Genomic DNA, 17977 nt, shown 5'->3' on the forward strand with positions numbered 1-17977 from the left:
GGCGTATCCAAATTTGTTGCTTGCATAGTCGCTGAACACAGAAATTGCATTCCTTGTTGCTATTTTCGTTCGTTTGCTGTTTACTTGCATCAAAATATCGTCTAACTGTGCCGGTGACAGCTCTGCATGACGTTTCGCAGCCATAGTTGCAGACTGCAAGTAGGCGTACAAGCGAACGACAATTTGTTACGCGCAGAAGGTTGTGCAGTAAGTAAACTGACGTCATCCATGTAATATCAAATGCAGAGGGCATCATCAAGTTCGCAGAGGGCATCATCACGTTCGCAGAGGGCATCGTTACGTTCTTTTACATGTCACGTGAGTCGTGTTTAACCAATGGCAGTGCACGCTGAATGAGTGAGGTGTAATAAATATATATATATTGTGATGTAGCCATTCGATATGACTTGAATTTAGTTTGTATGACTGACAATGAATGACCGACAGTGACCCCTTCTGCACGTGGTGCATCGTGAGAACGATTCCCTTGTTTATTTTCGTGACCTTTTGATGTAACCGTTCATCCGTCTTTAGTGAATGTATTGTTTTGACAACAGCTTAAGTCATTAACGGCGACCGGACACTTAAGCTAGACCTCCTGCGTTATGTTGACAGATGTACTGATGGGAGCGACCTTCCTGTCCTTTGCACGTATGCCGACTGTCTTTAGTTAATTCTTTAGATAATGATAGACGCATACCAAAGTCATGACAAAGCCAGATATTCACCCAATATAAACTCTGCATTTTAGTGTGTTAAAGTAGAATCTGTTGAGACGCCCCAGACGACACTGACCGTGACCGACGCCTATTATTAGACTAGTGTGAGACATAGAAGTTTTACCGTGTAACTTATGTTACTCAGCTGAATAAAGTGCTACGACTTAGAGTATATTTCGGTGTATCGTTGCCGTCTCTTATACGTCTACTGCCCTGACGTTTCCCGGCCACTGTGTGTACGTACCCGACAATAGCCACATCACAACCACGCTACGTGACATATTTGGTGTTCAGCGGTTTGGATCGACTCAAGCCAGCGCCTTCTACTCGACGTGATTTTGGTGCCGCTCATCTTTCGAAGGATTGGTACGTACATTTGTGTTGCTCGAACATTGCTTGTATTATTATGCCAGGCCGTAGACAACGATCAATCGACACCCCTGTTGCAAGATATCCTGATATGGCCGGATATACCGAAGCCCGAACTGTTGTAACTCCATCAAGATTTTATGGAAGACTTGGTGACGACGTTGAAACTTTTCTGAAAGAATTTGATCGGGCTGCCAGAGCTAATAGGTGGACAGACGAGCGAAAAGCCGAGATTTTGCCCGCCTATCTACGAGAATTTGCAGCCGACTTTTGGAATGACTTGAACGATCATACCAAGTACGACTATGACCAAGTTACTGCGGCCCTGAGAGAAAATTTCCTGCCAAAAGAAACTCAGAGACTTTTCTACAACGAACTGTATAATCGCAAACAGAAGCCAGGTGAGCCAGTGGAGGAATTTGCTAGAATTATACAGCGACTGACTCTGCGTGCTCACATGGATATGCCCCGTGAGTTTCAGTCTGAGCTCATGAGAGAACATTTCATCCGTGGATTGCGCTCGTCTCTGAAGCGAATGGTGATGTCAAAAGACCCTGTTACGTTTGAAGAGGCCGTACGTGTTGCAAAAGCCGAAGAGTGCAACGAAGAACTTGTCAACGGTAAGGGTGATGTTTCATTATTCTCCACATTAGACCCCTTCAATGCTAAATCAGCCAGCCAAGAAGACAAGACTGTGGCTGCTGTACAACCGCCCACTTCCGACAATATAATGCAATCGATGTTAGAGACTTTGATGAAGAGAATGGAGACAATGATAGACGAAAAGATGGAGAAATTTAATGCCCCGTTAGAAAAGAATTCTGACTCCGCTGATAAAGCCGCCCCAGCTAACCGCACGACCAGCCGAGATAGACGCTCCTCAAGAAATAGAGGTGCACCCGGCAGAAACCAGCGAACCACCGATGGGTTACCGATCTGTAATATTTGTCACCGTGTTGGGCACGTGCAGCGTCATTGTCCTGATCGCCAAAATCAGCGACAACAGCCGCAAATGTCCCAGCAAATGCAGCCGACCGCTGGATATCCATTTGTTCAGCCACAGAAGCCTGCATCATTCAACCCACCGACTTGGTTCCCGCCACAACAACAGCAGCAAGCAAGTCAATTTCAACCACGACAACAGCAGAATTCGTCAAACTAGAAACTGCCGTCGGACGAGGGGATACCCGGATGGCAGACGTTAAATTTGATGATGTCCCCAGATTAATAGATACAAAGGAAGTAGACACCGATGACGATAATGAGGACGAAATACGGACTTATGTTATCGGAACAATTAATCATAGCTGTAGTATTGACGGAAAGATTGGTGATGATGATGTCAAGATGTTAACGGACACTGGATCCGGAACAACGATAGTAAGTGAAAAGTTACGTCAAACTTTGCCTAGTTTGAGGAATAAACCGCTGTTGCAGACGTCTGGACTTTGTGTGAAAACATTGGAAGGAAACAAACTAAATATCGTGGGAAAAATAGAAGTCAACTTCGAGGTTGCCAGTAAGAAATTTTCCTATCCTGCTTATGTTATTGCAAATTCCATGTATGACTGCTCGATCGGAGCTTATTTAATGAATGATATCGGACTTGACATCATGTTCACTAAACAAAAAGCCACTGTAGAGGGATATGATATCCCGCTGAAAGTTAATGGTGGTTGTAGTAAAATGCGTGTGAACGACTGTTCGGTAATCACCTTTCTTAGAGAATTCAGTAATCCATGCCTGTTCGCAGACAACGTTCATGGCAGCCATAGATGTAGACCATGGAAATTGTGGCCTTGTGGAAGCGCGCCCACATGATCATCTTAAGTTAGGTGTTGGCTTTGCAAGGGCCATCGTGACTGTAAATAATGGGCGTGCCCCTGTTCTAGTTGTAAACCCAAGAGATAACCCTGTGAAGATATACAGATATACGAACCTTTGTGTGTTTGAAACTGCTGACGACGATAATGTTATTGCGTGTATAGCAAATATGGGTGCTGAAAATGACGACATGTGTAATAATGATGATCACCCAGTGAATGCCGGTTCTAGGCAGACGTGCCTTGATGAAGACCGAGGAAATAGCGACCCAGGCGAATTACCAGCAACTGGCCCAGATGAGGTGTTGCCGGATGGTGGTAATTCGAGGAGCCGCGTGAATCTGTGCGAGACGACAGATTTGTCTGCCGAGCAGACAGGACAGCTGGACGAGCTATTATTGGAATTTGACGACGTATTGCGAAAAATGACAACGATTTGGGAAAGACAAATATTGTACAACATCGTATTGACACTTGTGACCTTCGACGAGCCCATGGTCGGCCCCGATTCTTCTTGTTTCCAAGGCGGACCAATCACAACGTTTCTGCAATGACTTTAGGAAAATTAACAATGTTACGAAGAAGGATGTTTACCCGCTGCCGCGAATCGACGATAGTCTGGATGCCCTCGACTATGGATTTAGCATCAGGATATGGCAAATTGAGGTCGCGCCGGAAGATAGAGAAAAGACCGCCTTTGTTTCATACAACGGACTCTATGAATTTAATGTTATGCCCTTTGGATTATGTAACGCGCCAAGCACCTTTCAACGCTTAATGGAATTAATACTTGCTGGACTTCAATGGGAAATATGCCTGATTTACCTTGATGACGTCATTGTGTTTTCGAAAACGTTCGATGAGCACCTCCGCCATTTGCGTGAGGTCTTTGATCAATTTCGAAAAGTCAAACTGAAATTGAAACGTAGGAAATGTCACTTCTGTAAGACTGAAATCGAGTACTTGGGGCATGTTGTGACCCGAGATGGAATTAAGGGACTGGTCAGTTTCTTTGGCCTGGGGGGGCCGGTGGATTATTTTTTGCCGACGTCAAAAAGTGGCTGACCCCCCCATTCCCATTTTGAAAACAGGGTACCCCCCCCTATTCCCAATTTCGAAAACAGGGTGACTCCCCCCCCCCCCCGGTGCGTGCACGACATAAGTAAAGCAAAAGGTGGACATAAATTATATATATATATATATATATATATATATATATACGTATATATATATTATATTTTACATTTTATATATATTTATATTTTAAATAGTCATTCTATGTTTTAATGAAATTGTTGACATGTCAGTTGTAAGATAGGAATTTCAAAGTGTCAATCTTAAAGTTTGAATACAGTACATTTTGAATGAGCTGTGAATGTATTTCACACTTTCTATGCTTAACCAGATGTCCTGAACTGTTGTACAGAAATGGATGTCAATCATTAATATCAAAGAGGAAAAAGCAGTGAATCAAAAACTTTGATGGGTGTTAAGACTTGCCAACTCCTGAGGAGCCATAGAGAGCTTTTTTAGCCAAATCTGATGTGTACAGTGTCTGAGAGGACCTTTCTTGTAACATTGAAACCATAAAAGCACAGCTAATAATGACAAAAACTGCCTTTTTTAACTGTTATTTTGTTCATAAAAAAGCATCTTTCTACAGAAAACCTGAGACACAAGGAAAATAATTCCATCAATGAGAAGGAAAGATATCTTATCATTTTTCTATCTCTAAGTAAGTCATTGTATCAAATATATATTGTGAAATATTTGTGCATGTTGCTTTCTCATACTGAATTCTCATCGAATTCTCATAGAGAGAACAGAAAAGTATCAGGAATTTGTCATCCTTTTCGTATGAAATGCAGATTTCATAATGGTACACTTTCACTTAGCAAACATGAAGATATCTGTGACATAAATCTCTGATTTATAAAGTATGGCGCCCGAAGGGCGCGCCGAAAAATATGAAAATCCTGATATCTCTGATATATATGCCTTGTATATTAAAGTCATGCACCTGAAGGGCATGCTAAAAATGTCTGATATATTAAAGTAATGAGCTTGAGAGCACGCTGAAAAATATTGAACATACAGATATCTCTGATATGTGTATGTTTGATATGTTAAAGTTGGGCGTGCTGAAAATATGACTGATTATTAAAGTTACGCGCCCGAAGGGCGCGCCGAAAAATACAACTGAATGATGAAATTTGTGGCTGACACTAGCATTTTAGGCAATGATGAGCCTGTGTCAAAATTCAAAAACACACTGACCCCCCCTATTGGGCATTTTAAAAACATGGTGACCCCCCCCCCATCACCAAGTCAAAAAGGGTGACCCCCCCCCCCAGGCTGAAGAAACTGACCAGTCCCTAAACCAAATCCTAAGAAGATTGATGCAGTAAAGAACTATCCGCGCCAAAGGATGTTCGTCAACTACGAAGTTTCCTTGGATTAGCATCATACTATCGACGATTTGTGCCGAACTTTGCCAAAGTGACGTCACCGCTAAACAAACTGTTGATGAAGGACAATGTGTTTAATTGGAGTACCGAATGTGAAGACGCTTTCTGCACTTTGAAGTTAGCGCTTATTTCAACACCAATACTCGGATACCCTGATTTTGATGAACCCTTTGTTCTGCATACAGATGTGTGTGACACTGGCATTGGATCGTGCTTAGTACAGGTACGTGACAAGAAAGAAGTTGTTAATTCTTATGCACTTCAGCGATTGAGAAAGAAGCTTTATACATGACTTGGTCGATTAAGCATTTCTGACCATACCTCTATGGTAGGCGCTTCACTGTTATTACTGACCATAACCCTCTAAAATGGTTATTGACTATTAGGAGCCTACAGGACGACTTGCTCGCTGGTCATTGACCTTGCAAGAATATGACTTTGAAATTCAACACCGCCCAGGGAGAAAACATGGAAATGCAGATGGACTTTCCAGAAGACCGCAAGACGATGATGAAGACAAAAGTGCATGTGACTTCATCATCGCAGCGACAGACAGCCCTGGACTTCAATTAGACCGAGTTAGAGACTTGCAACGACGTGATTTGACTTTGCAACCGCTTATATCGTACTTGATCGATGATGAACTTCCCACCGATACAAAGACAGCTAGGAAAGTTGTTTTATATGCTGACCAGTATGTTATCGACGATGGTGTACTGTATCATCTGTGGATGCCCGCCCCAGGGAGACGGCGAAGAGACGTGCGTAAACAGCTTGTCATTCCTCGCGCCCTGCAGGACGAAGTGATGACGTCATGCCATGACGAGGTGACCTCAGGTCATCTAGGGTTCCACAAGACGTACAGTAAGATACAAGAACGATTCTATTGGTTTGGAATAATTAAAGATATTGACACTGGTGTAAATCGTGTGTTGACTGCTCTACGAAAAAGACTCCAAAGAATTAACCAGTTGCACCGTTACAGCCTATACCAGTTGATGGCCCCTTTGATCGTGTAGCTGTTAACATATTAGGACCACTTCCAACTACTGAACGAGATAATCGCTTTATTATTGTGTTTTCGGATTATCTTACATGTTGGCCTGAAGCCTTTGCCATTGAAAAGACAACTGCAGATATTGTTGCTCGACTGTTAGTTGATGAGATTATTGCCCGACATTCTGCGCCTCGGACATTGTTGTGTGATCGTGGTAGAAACTTCCTGTCGACATTGGTGCAAAAGACTTGTGAATTAATGAGTACGAGAAAATTACATACCACAAGTTATCACCCTATTGCGGACGGATTGGTTGAAAAGCTTAACGGACCAATTATGACAATATTAAGTATGTACGTCAATCATAATCAGATTGACTAGGATCTATATTTGCCAATGGCATTGTTTTCGTACCGGACATGTAAGCAGGAATCGACTAAGGAGTCGCCTTTCTATACATTGTACGGAAGAGAACCGAGATTACCAATTGATGTTACCCTCACTAAGCCGACAACAACCTTCACTGACCCTAAGGACTATGGTGAGACAGTGGTTCAACGATTGTGTGAAATTCAGCCACTTGTCCACAATAATATTCAGTTAGCGCAGCAAAAGCAGAAGATGCAGTATGACAAGCGCGCTAAGGACATTAACTATGACATTGGAGATAAAATATGGTTGTATACACCCGTTAGGAAACGAGGATTATCACCGAAATTGCTTCACCCATGGCATGGTCCCTATCGTGTTGTGGAAAAAGTAACACCTGTGAACTATTGCCTTGCCACGTGTGATCCACGACGCAAACAACAAGTTGTGCATGTGAATCGAATGAAACCATATACGGACCCTAACAATAGACCACATGAATTGCCGGACATTGACAATGGAAATACCGATACTGACTCTGTAATTGACCCTACAGAAATTAATGACACTGTAACAGACACTAATGACATTATTGACCGCGATAATGTTAATGAGAATCCCATACTTGATACTACCGGAAGTAATGGCGATGACAACGAAACTGATGATGTGTATCAGGCCTTGAGAATTGTCGACCACCGAACTGTAACTAATTCGGACGGTCATCATGAAACCCGCTATCGTGTCAGATGGAAAGGTTACCGCCCTAAAGATGACACGTGGGAACCGCCTGATAATATACTGGACAAAGGACTGATTACTGAATACGAATCTCGGACATGAATGAACTCTAGACTAGTGAATTTAGAACTTTTCGTGATTTTCTTTTCATAGAATTTTCAGTATGATATCTGATTTGCTTTGATTAGTTTTTGTTAATTTTTTTTTTGATTTGTAGATCGAGCGAGGACGCCTTTCGATCTTGGTTAGGAGGTGTGATGTAGCCATTCGATATGACTTGAATTTAGTTTGTGACTGACAATGAATGACCGACAGTAACCCCTTCTGCACGTGGTGCATCGTGAGAACGATCCCTTGTTTATTTTCGTGACCTTTTGATGTAACCGTTCATCCATCTTTAGTTAACGTATTGTTTTAACAACAGCATAAGTCATTAACAGCGAACGGACACTTAAGCTAGACCTCCTGCGTTATGTTGACGGATGTACTGATGGGGCGACCTTCCTGTCCTTTGCACGTATGCCGACTATCTTTAGTTGATTCTTTAGATAATGATAGACGCATACCAAAGTCATGACAAAGCCAGCTATTCACCCAATATAAACTCTGCATTTTAGTGTGTTAAAGTAGAATCTGTTGAGACGCCCAGACGACACTGACCGCGACCGACGCCTATTATTAGACTAGTGTGAGACATAGAAGTTTTACCGTGTAACCTTATGTTACTCAGCTGGATAAAGTGCTACGACTGAGAGTATATTTCGGTGTATCATTGCCGTCTCTTATACGTCTACTGCCTGACGTCTCCCTGCCGCAGAGTGTACGTACCCGACAATAGCCACATCACAACCACGCTACGTGACACTATCATAGTTCATATTACATATCAGCTTGTTATATATATATATATATATAATATATATATATATATATATATATATATATATATATATATATATATATATATCTATATATATATATATATTATATTTCAAGCTGATATGTTATATAATGTATTATCATATACCTACATTCATGTGCCTGTGTAAAGCTTTTGGAGAAAGCGCCCATGGATTCGTGCATAAATTTATTACGTATCACGCCCCGGCCTGGTGCCCAAATATAGGCAATCGCGTGCGTTTCTAAACTACCTCGATTCTGGTTACTACGAGCGTTGCTATCCGCAAATGTTCAAATCGTACACAAAGCTAGCACAAGATTAGGAAAACATGTGTTCGCTCAAATCGTAGTGGACCATGGTGACTAGTACATCCGTGCCGGTGACATTTGCTTATAATTCCAAATTCTGGTGAAATCCTTGGTATTGTAAGTGTGTGCCTGTTCAGTATATATTACAATAAATTGACATCACGCCTTTGTCCTTCTTACATCTACATTTCAGCCTAGATCTCTGTTAGTCACGTACTAGTACGTTGCTTTGCGCGTTTTAGAATTCTGCAAGTAAACAAATGACGTCATTGTGTATGTCAATCCACCACTGGAAGCGTCCATCGCATTTATGAAACAATGACACAAATGGCGAAGAATTGTTGATATCGACGCATTTTTATCGCCTAAAAATGTTGAATATTATGTAAGCTACATTTTATCATTCCATTTGGTATATGATATAACCTTTACGGCCCTGATACGGCTTTTGCGACCCTTGGGCGTACGGGCCTCGCACGACCTCGGGCCGCAAAAGCCGTATCAGGACCGTAAAGATTATTATGATATAGTGGTTTTTGAATCCATGGCATAGGTCTTTATGTAGTGACCACTATCTATTTGATTTATAGACAGATATATGGTGGTTAAAACATGTAGGACAGGATGCCCTTACTACTTTTGAAACACCTGTCGGCACTTCTTGGATTTTTGCAATATGTCGATATATCTTTCTTTCACGAATTGGACTTTGTTGTGTGTACCGGCGCTTTGCTGTTTGTTCTATGTTGTTTATTGTGGACGATTATAATAGCTGACTATGTGTTATTGGTTATGGATAGGTATTATTATCATCTTTTTGTATAATATATCATGTAAAAGTATAAAAGTAGAAGTAAAAAAGAAACAATGTAAATAATTGCATGAGAAGTAATAATTAACCAGGCTGCCAAATAATACACATACTGGTTAATCATACAGATTGTCAATATAATCATTTTTCATCATTCAAATACGTTTTCATGTGAAACTGAATATGCTTATTTGAAAACCTAAAAAAGATGGATGCAAACATCAAACACAAATGAATACAGTAGCAAAATAAAGTTTTGGTTGACATAAAATAAAAAAAATTACAAATGCAAAACTTTCACAAGATCTTTGTTTATTTTCTAAAAGAAGTGATAACTGAATGTGTTCTTTAATCAACGGAACACACACGCGCGCGCGCACACACACACACACACACACACATACACACACGCGCGCGCGCACAAACATAACTATTTGGAGATTGTTGGTAAGTGTAAAAGAGTTCATTTTTATTTAAGGAGGAGGTCAAACCGAAAGTTCCATTTGGTTTTCTGATGCAGTTGATGGCAAGTGCTGCAAAGTAATAAAAACCGAATGTATATTTCAAAGAAATTCCGGAAAGGCTGTATCAGAGGTGTATACTTATTACACACACATTGATGAAACTTCATTTCAATTTGACCTCACAAATCTTGGAATTCTCAGTAGGGAACCAAACACTAGTTTTCAAATAATATGAAAGGTACTTTTTTCCTTTTGGTTTCAACTAACATGAGACATGAAATTATTTTACTTGTTTTTCCTGTTGAACAAAATAGATACAATCACAACCTCCGTTGTAAAAGGTCAAAGATCACGAGCGAATGCAGTACGTACGCAGACTGTCTGAATTTGAAGTTGTAAAATTTGAAGCTATACTGCATTATGATACCATAGCTCTGCATGGTGGCAGGGTCAGCCCTGCCACGCAGAGGTTTCTATACCGTGGATGTGCTCTACGAATACTACGAAGATGTTTATGAAAGGCTTTATCCAAACACGATTGTCATAAAAAATTGAGATCATGGCAAAATTAGAGAAAACATACTTGTACATGGCCCATAGCGAACTCTAAGTACCAGGCACTGTCATATAGATACAGGGTAATTGAGCAACGTTTCAAAACATACGGTGACGACTGAGGTCATGTCGCTTACAATGTGTCTACATACAATCGCCGTGGGTGTACAAAACATCCATGCAATCACGACGAAGGAGAGGGCTCCATTTTGTTTGAGGTTGTTTCACAAACCAGATATCTCCGCAGCCGGACGGGATATTTTTTACGCAGGCCGGCAGTTTCGCATACTGGAAGAACGGGCTGCAAAACTGTCCATTCATCGTGATAAGGACACCAGCATCGCGGACCATCTTTCATTCACCCGCGACATGTTTTGTTTAACTATAGCACCACTCTGCACTGTCGATGTTGAGTAAACTTGACAAGTCTAGTCGTATATCTTTGTGTCATTCGCGCCTTATCGTACGTCATATCACAAACTGAAAGGTTTAAGCTTTGTAACCTTAAAATATGCGACTTTCCCCCATAAAACTATACATGTTTAGAAAAACTCTTTCAGCGCTTTCAATCAATATAACATTTATATGGTTCTTAATTCATGGTTCGAGGTAGAAAGGGAAACATTACCCCTACCCCATATGTTATAATTTGTTTTGTTTTTTAAAATCACTTTAAATCGACACAAACTGAAAGGTTTAAGCTTTGTAACTTTCAAATATGACACTCTTCTCAATAAAACTATATATATCTAGGAAGGCCTGATTCAGATCTTTAAAACCTATGATTTCATCATTCATGATTCGAAACAGAAAGGGAAACATCACCCTACCCCTTATATTACACACGGATATGTGGCATACCAAATATTAAGAAAACAAGCTCATGCACCCACTAAATGTCAAGACACATACTTTTAATGTTGTTTTTCTTGTTTATTGATCTAAGTTATTTCAAAGAATACATAAAGACCCTATGAAAATTGTTTGGAGAAACGGGAACTTAATTATTGGGTTTGAAAGTCAGCAAATTTTACGATTTACGGTCAATGGCCGATATACAGTCTAATTGACTTTCGAATATTAATTTATCCCCGTTAAGTTATATATCAATGAAAAGACCATAATCTGGGCTTTTTAAAAATGTTAATTTATAGTATTTTATTGTTTTTGTTTCCGTCGAGCGGTAAATATGTGACCCCTACCATATTATTGAAATCCAAGATGGCGGACAAGATGGCGGCCAAGATGTCGCCAAACGAACCTCATGGGACAATATTTGATTTTGGGAACATCAAAATTCATTAACTATAGACCCTGAGGATTACAAAAATGTAGGTTAAAATATATATATATGGGGTGCATGGGAACCCTACCTTTCGACTAGACTAAATAACTTTGATGCGGAGTACAATAGCTTTAGGTGCTATTGGATGCTGTTCTACCTTTGACCTAAAAACTGCTTTACGTCAACGCCGTCAAGATGGAGCGATGATTTTAAATTTTAACGAAAAATATACTTTTAAACATGCAGTATTTCACGAAGTTAAGAGTTGTCAATCCAAAACCCGTGAATTTGAGTGAAATTATGCCGCCGACCTACAATTTCTACCACGTTCACTGCGATGCTCAACGCGTTCCCAGTTTGCTTACTAATCTCAGTGCACTGTGCGACAGGCATCCCAAAAATGCTTTTAATTTTAACTTTTTCCACTTAAAATCTGACCAAAGGGTGTAAAATAATAAGTTTATTCCCAAATACCGGGATTTATGTCATAGTACATCGTACGCTTCAGTATTGTGCTCGACGCTACGCGTCCCGGACGATACCTCCGCTGCACGATGTACTCGGACATAAATCCCGGTATTTTTGGAATAACCTTATATAATTTTGAAGGCTTCACGGTCCAAAAGAGGCATTGATATATTTCAGCAACAGTATTTTATATAGTGTTCTGGTCGGCGATATTATCTTTAGGTAAAAGTTTTTTATTTGTTCGAAAGAGTGCTGTGCCCCGATCAATTTCAGTCAATTAGATCTGATGCAACCAATCATACGCCCAAAGAGAGGGCAATTACAGAGATTTGCAACATACGTTTCGTAATACGACTGGCCAATTCTTTTCATGCTTTGAAACCGACCTTGACGTTTGCTGTGAGATCTTACAAAAGTTTCTTTTAAATTACTGACTTCTTTTATATAGGAAGAGTGATTTATCATGGGAGGAATCAGCATGTGAAAGCACTTTTATGTTCATGTGTGAGCCAACAGGTGAGTGATATTGTAAGTTGCCTGAATCAGCGTATCAACATTTGACACACGATGAATCATGCTTCATGTGTACATGCATCGAGCGTTATTTCTTAGTATTGCTACGAAAGAAATAACTTTGCACTAAAATAGTGTAATGATTTCCTGTGTCCACCCTAGGAGCAACAGGAAAGGCGATTCAACCACATTAATTGGTTAATGGTGGCTTTTATTTTATTTTATTTATTCAGCTATGACATGAAGTCAGGATACGTCGCACAGGTGACTGACATCTGTAAAAAGCAACCCTCCACAAAAGAACAATTTTCACAAGTTACACATACAAATGAAAAACAGAAAAGACAAATGTTTAAAGATAAATTCAAGAATATAACAATATATATATAACTATACAATTAAAAAACAAACAAACAGAAATTAATAGAAACGGCGACTTTTACAATGGCACTTTCCCACCAAAGAACAACTGTTTTCAGGATAAAACGTATTGTTTAACAGACCCGTGTAATGTTTTAATAATATAGACTTGTATGACCCAGCACTTGTTGAAGATTTGCATTGAAAGGGCATTACATTACATGAGTAAAAAGCTCCATTAAAAAACTAATGACGAAAACATGAAGTTTTAAACAATGGAATCTTCATGGAAGTGTCATCAGAGATTTGAATATGACAAACTCGCTTAAATTTCAACTATACATACTCAAATAAAACATTTAGCCAAAAGACACAGTCATTTCTTCTCTCCTGTAGCTCAACGGAAGCAAAGTCAATTTAATCATACGCTCTTTGTAAATCATCTCCTGGGATATCCCAGAATATATTTTGTGGCCCTCTTTTGGACATGTTCAAGATGTAGCAATAATTGCTTTGTTGTGACATCCCATGACTGGGATTAATAATCGAGAATTCTACGGACAAGGGATAAATACAGTTGGCGTTTCATTTTAGTGGAACAAGTGCGGCCACACGTACGTGGCTACATGTACAAGGCACAGTAAATGTAGCACTACCATCAATTCGTCATTACAGCTTCGGCTGCACGGAAGCTCATATCCCAATAGCATCCACTAGCTATATCATCCACTTGCTATCGTCCTTACCCTTCATCTTATCAGATATATCTCCGGAGGGTATATGTCTAATGGCAATGAGTGGCCCACATGCTTAAGAGAGCCAAGGCCGGTGGAGTGGTGTACCATTCCCTGGGTATCTCTTATGCTTGCCTGGACCATTTACCATGGCTAAGGGGCTCAAAACGCGGAAATAACGCGATCAAGGGGGCGCCTGTTTTGAGGGGCCGGGAGCCCAAATAAATCAATTCGAGTGGTCCGATCGCCTCCCTGCTACAGCTCCACGGACATGTCATCAAATATTTGAAATCACCTTGCACTTCTAAATCATACATTTTACTCGTTTCCTTTTTGAATGTCCTTTTTAATATACTCATTGCGAAGTTTTAAATGACAACAATGTGTGTATTTGGTTTCATCGAAGGGAGGGAAAAGCTGGCAACATTGGTCGATATTGTATGAAATAAGAGACTAAGTTCAAAGTACAACAGTCACGGCTGATCCCCTTCTTGGATGACAAGAAAGTGACCTTTAAAAATATTTTCAGCCTTAGGGCGATCATGAAATGCTACGTAAGCATTCGGCTCTAAGTATATACTTTTATATCATTGGAAATGGTTTACAACTTTACCTTAATCCCAATGTGTCTTTGAAACGATTTGTTCTAGTGAAAGGCTCCCACCATATATATATGTATATATATATATGTATATATATATATATATATATATATATATATATATATATATATATATATATAACAAAACAATACCTACATCACTATCTTTACTATAAATATATTGATTTTGTCTCATTCTTTGTGTTTCACTCAAGTTGCTTTGCGAGTTTTACAGATAATGACTATGTATAGTATTCCATGACGGGATTGGTTCATTATTTCAATTAATTTAATTTAAAACATTAGTCATGGATTTTGATAGTGCGCACATTTCAATTGATTCCAAACTTGACTGTTTCTTATTTTAAGTAAATTACATCGTTCCATTACGTATTATTTTTGATGTGAAACCTCAATAGCCTATACATCGAAATATTGGCAAGTTCCTCTGTTCCTCTATTGAAGGAACAAGAGTTCAAGTTAGTCTAGTCAAAGTTCACATGGTTAGCGTTTACTCAGGATAGTTTGTTTAGTAAAGCAGTAAGCTTAGACATGCTGGTTAAAATTCATGTGCTTATTTCGATTTTTGGTCATTTCCCTTCAAAGCGTATTATTATTTTGTATGACAGAGGCGACTTCAAAGGTAAGCTGTGAATTTGTCAAAGCGGCCATAAATTTCATTCCAACTTTTCCCCACACAGAAACTGGGCAGTTTGGATTATTCATACCTATCTTAATCCTACTGTTCGTAATGTTTATGTCGTAAACACATCTATCGCACACTTTAAACACCTTTCCCGGGTTCTTGAACCCGGTTGGTCAAAATTGGCTGTTCTGGCCTTTTTGATCACCCCTCTTAAAATGCTTGGATAGTTGACTTGGAAAACAATTAACATTAAAAGTTTCATTAGCAATTAAGCCAAACACCGGAGACATCATGAGACACGAACAATCGCAACAACACCAATTCAAAGAAAAGTCAAATTGGACTCCACGAACAGCAAAAAATACAAAAACCTGAAAGCTATCTGAAGCTGCTAAACTCGCACTTCTAGAGATACCCTTTCAAACAAGGAAACAAAACATGTCGCGTGCCCAAAGAATCGCGATAAACCAGCTTGCAAACAGTAGACAAATTACCATAAAAAACCTTTGACAAGGGTCGGGTTTTGTCTTTGTCAACACAAAAGATTACGTACACGAATGCGAAAGGCAATTACGCAACACTAAGTATTATACACAACTAGCCAGTGACGACACAGAACAAACAGTAAACAAAGTACACGAACTATTAAACAAAATGTACGAGAACAAACACATCGATCATGATACTTGTAAGTATCTTGATCAAGAAAACATAAAATCCGTACCCCGCAGTGGTACTTATTGCCTAAAAATTCACAAACCTCGGCAAAATTCTAAAAGACACACTAATCAAAACAAAATTTACTGAAGTAAAGAAACATAGAACAAACAAACTGAACCACCAAACGGACTCACAACGAGACCCAAACATTAATATACTTGCCTCGCTACTCGAAGAGCAAGACCACTAAAATGCATTAAAATAATTTTTCACAAACACAAACTAAGGAAAGAATCTACACTGCGACTGATGAGAAACCACACTCGGGTTTCGAAACGCAAGCGTTAAAGGGCCACTCTATCAATTCTGTAACACAATAGGTCCGCTGCGTCTCGCCATAGGCTTTCCCCACACAAACAAAACATTACCGTACACACTGATCCAAACTTCCCTACAAATATCCGAGGCGAAACAAACATTTTTGTTAACACAAACAATCGGATAAGAATGTAGGAACACATTTTTGAAACGAATCAAACACAAACTCGACACAAAAACATTTTGGATAGTTAGGTGGGAGCCTCTTTCACACTTTTTACATTCATTGCTCTTGTGTGGGGGTTGTCAACCTGATGTAATCGCAAATCCTCAGATTTCCATCTGATATAGGTATGTACGTAACAAGAAAAGTAAACTCATGAATTTTAATAGACGGGGTGGCTAAGACCAATTTCAAGCGAGATTGTTCTCAGCAACCCCGTCTAAGTCTGTGTGGGGAAAAGTTGTAATGTGAAAATTTCGTTGCTATAGTTCTTGTTTGCTTTTGCTCTTTTTGTTTTAATTGACAGGGTTTATTAGTTTTGTTCTTCACCGATATCTTAGTCAGGAAATTTCAGAAAAAGGCAATTTTGATTAGTTCCGTTAGACAGGTTCCAGTAAGAGACTGAGGCAATTTTAACCTTTTTGCAGATAAATTCGACTGTGCAGTTCGGACGTTTACAAACCAATGCAATCGAATGTGTGAGCACAGACTTGGAAGTTTGCTATGTATATGCAATCCTTACAACACGAGTTCCCTGAACAACACCTGTGCAGGTGAGAAAATTAAGGTTGATTTAAGAAATGAAAACCCGAGCTAGGGATAGGCAACGAATTTTCAACTAATTCATATGTGCATATGGTGTGAACTAGTCGTAGCCGAGTCATATTTCATAGCTGAATTAGTGTATCGCCCAGACATTGTTTTAGATACTTTGCTTTAAAATTAAAGGAGAGTCTTTCTCTAAGTGAGCACTAGCGCCATTCTGACCCAGTGCTATTGTACAAATATAGTTTTTTAGTTTTACAGCTTGACAAATCAGAATTCTAAATTATCGGTATCAGTGTACCTGTATATATGATATTGCCTTTTCATATCAACTCGGTGACATTTTTCAGACATGAGGCAAAGGACAGTATCTCACCAAATAGAGTCGGCAAAGACGCCGACATCGTACAAGAAGAAGCGGTATTTAGTGATATATAATTTACCACATACCAATGATATTAATATCACAATACAGGGTAGTAAGAGTAACACAGCGTCTAGTCAAATTGCCAGTTCTGTGAAAAATTGGAGTAGCTGTTGCCATGCTTATGTGCCTCTAAATGTCACACTAATATTCATCCTGGAAATTCTAAGTACACATATACAGAACTGCGAGACACCTCTTTCATAGTATCATTTTTATTACCTTTCCGTTCCACCACATGCACATATTGTAAAAAATGGTAGGTACAATGATGATATCGTAGGTCACCTAAGCATTGCATTCCCAAGTTAAACAGAAATTCTAAGGACAGTATGTCAGGTTTATTATCTGATTTATAGAAATTTGAAATACAACAGTCAATACGTGAACATGTCTATTTCGTGTTTCATGGACCGACACGCCAACAAGAATGGTCTACTTATACTCATCAAGCGAGTGCCTTTAACACCGATTATTATGATACTATAAATAGCTTGGTGGATCCTTCCATATCGGTTTGCGAACAAGGCTTATCACCTTCCAAAGTCACTCAAAAACACATGCAAGTCACTCAAAGGTCATTCTTTGAAACTGTCACATTGAATACATACTAACTGAAGAGAGTGTCTCTACATAGTAATTTGTACATAAGATTTATGCCTCTCACAAAATTG

General features: G+C 39.4%; 1 protein-coding gene across 1 annotated transcript; it reads left to right on the top strand.

Moving 5' to 3' along the window:
- Positions 1-389: 389 nt before the first annotated feature.
- LOC139144207 (uncharacterized) lies at positions 390-2573 on the top strand. Its single transcript, XM_070714858.1, has 2 exons — positions 390-932; positions 986-2573. Exon 2 carries the CDS (start codon positions 1126-1128, stop codon positions 2248-2250), a length of 1125 nt encoding a protein of 374 aa, XP_070570959.1. The 5' UTR covers positions 390-932; positions 986-1125; the 3' UTR covers positions 2251-2573.
- The last annotated feature ends 15404 nt before the right edge of the window (positions 2574-17977 follow it).

Source organism: Ptychodera flava, chromosome 11 (genome assembly GCF_041260155.1).
Source record: "Ptychodera flava strain L36383 chromosome 11, AS_Pfla_20210202, whole genome shotgun sequence".
Classification (NCBI taxonomy): domain Eukaryota; kingdom Metazoa; phylum Hemichordata; class Enteropneusta; family Ptychoderidae; genus Ptychodera; species Ptychodera flava.

Excerpts from the sequence above, each read along its gene's own strand:
- LOC139144207 (XM_070714858.1), top strand. The coding sequence starts at position 1,126 with ATGCCAGGCCGTAGACAACGATCAATCGACACCCCTGTTGCAAGATAT.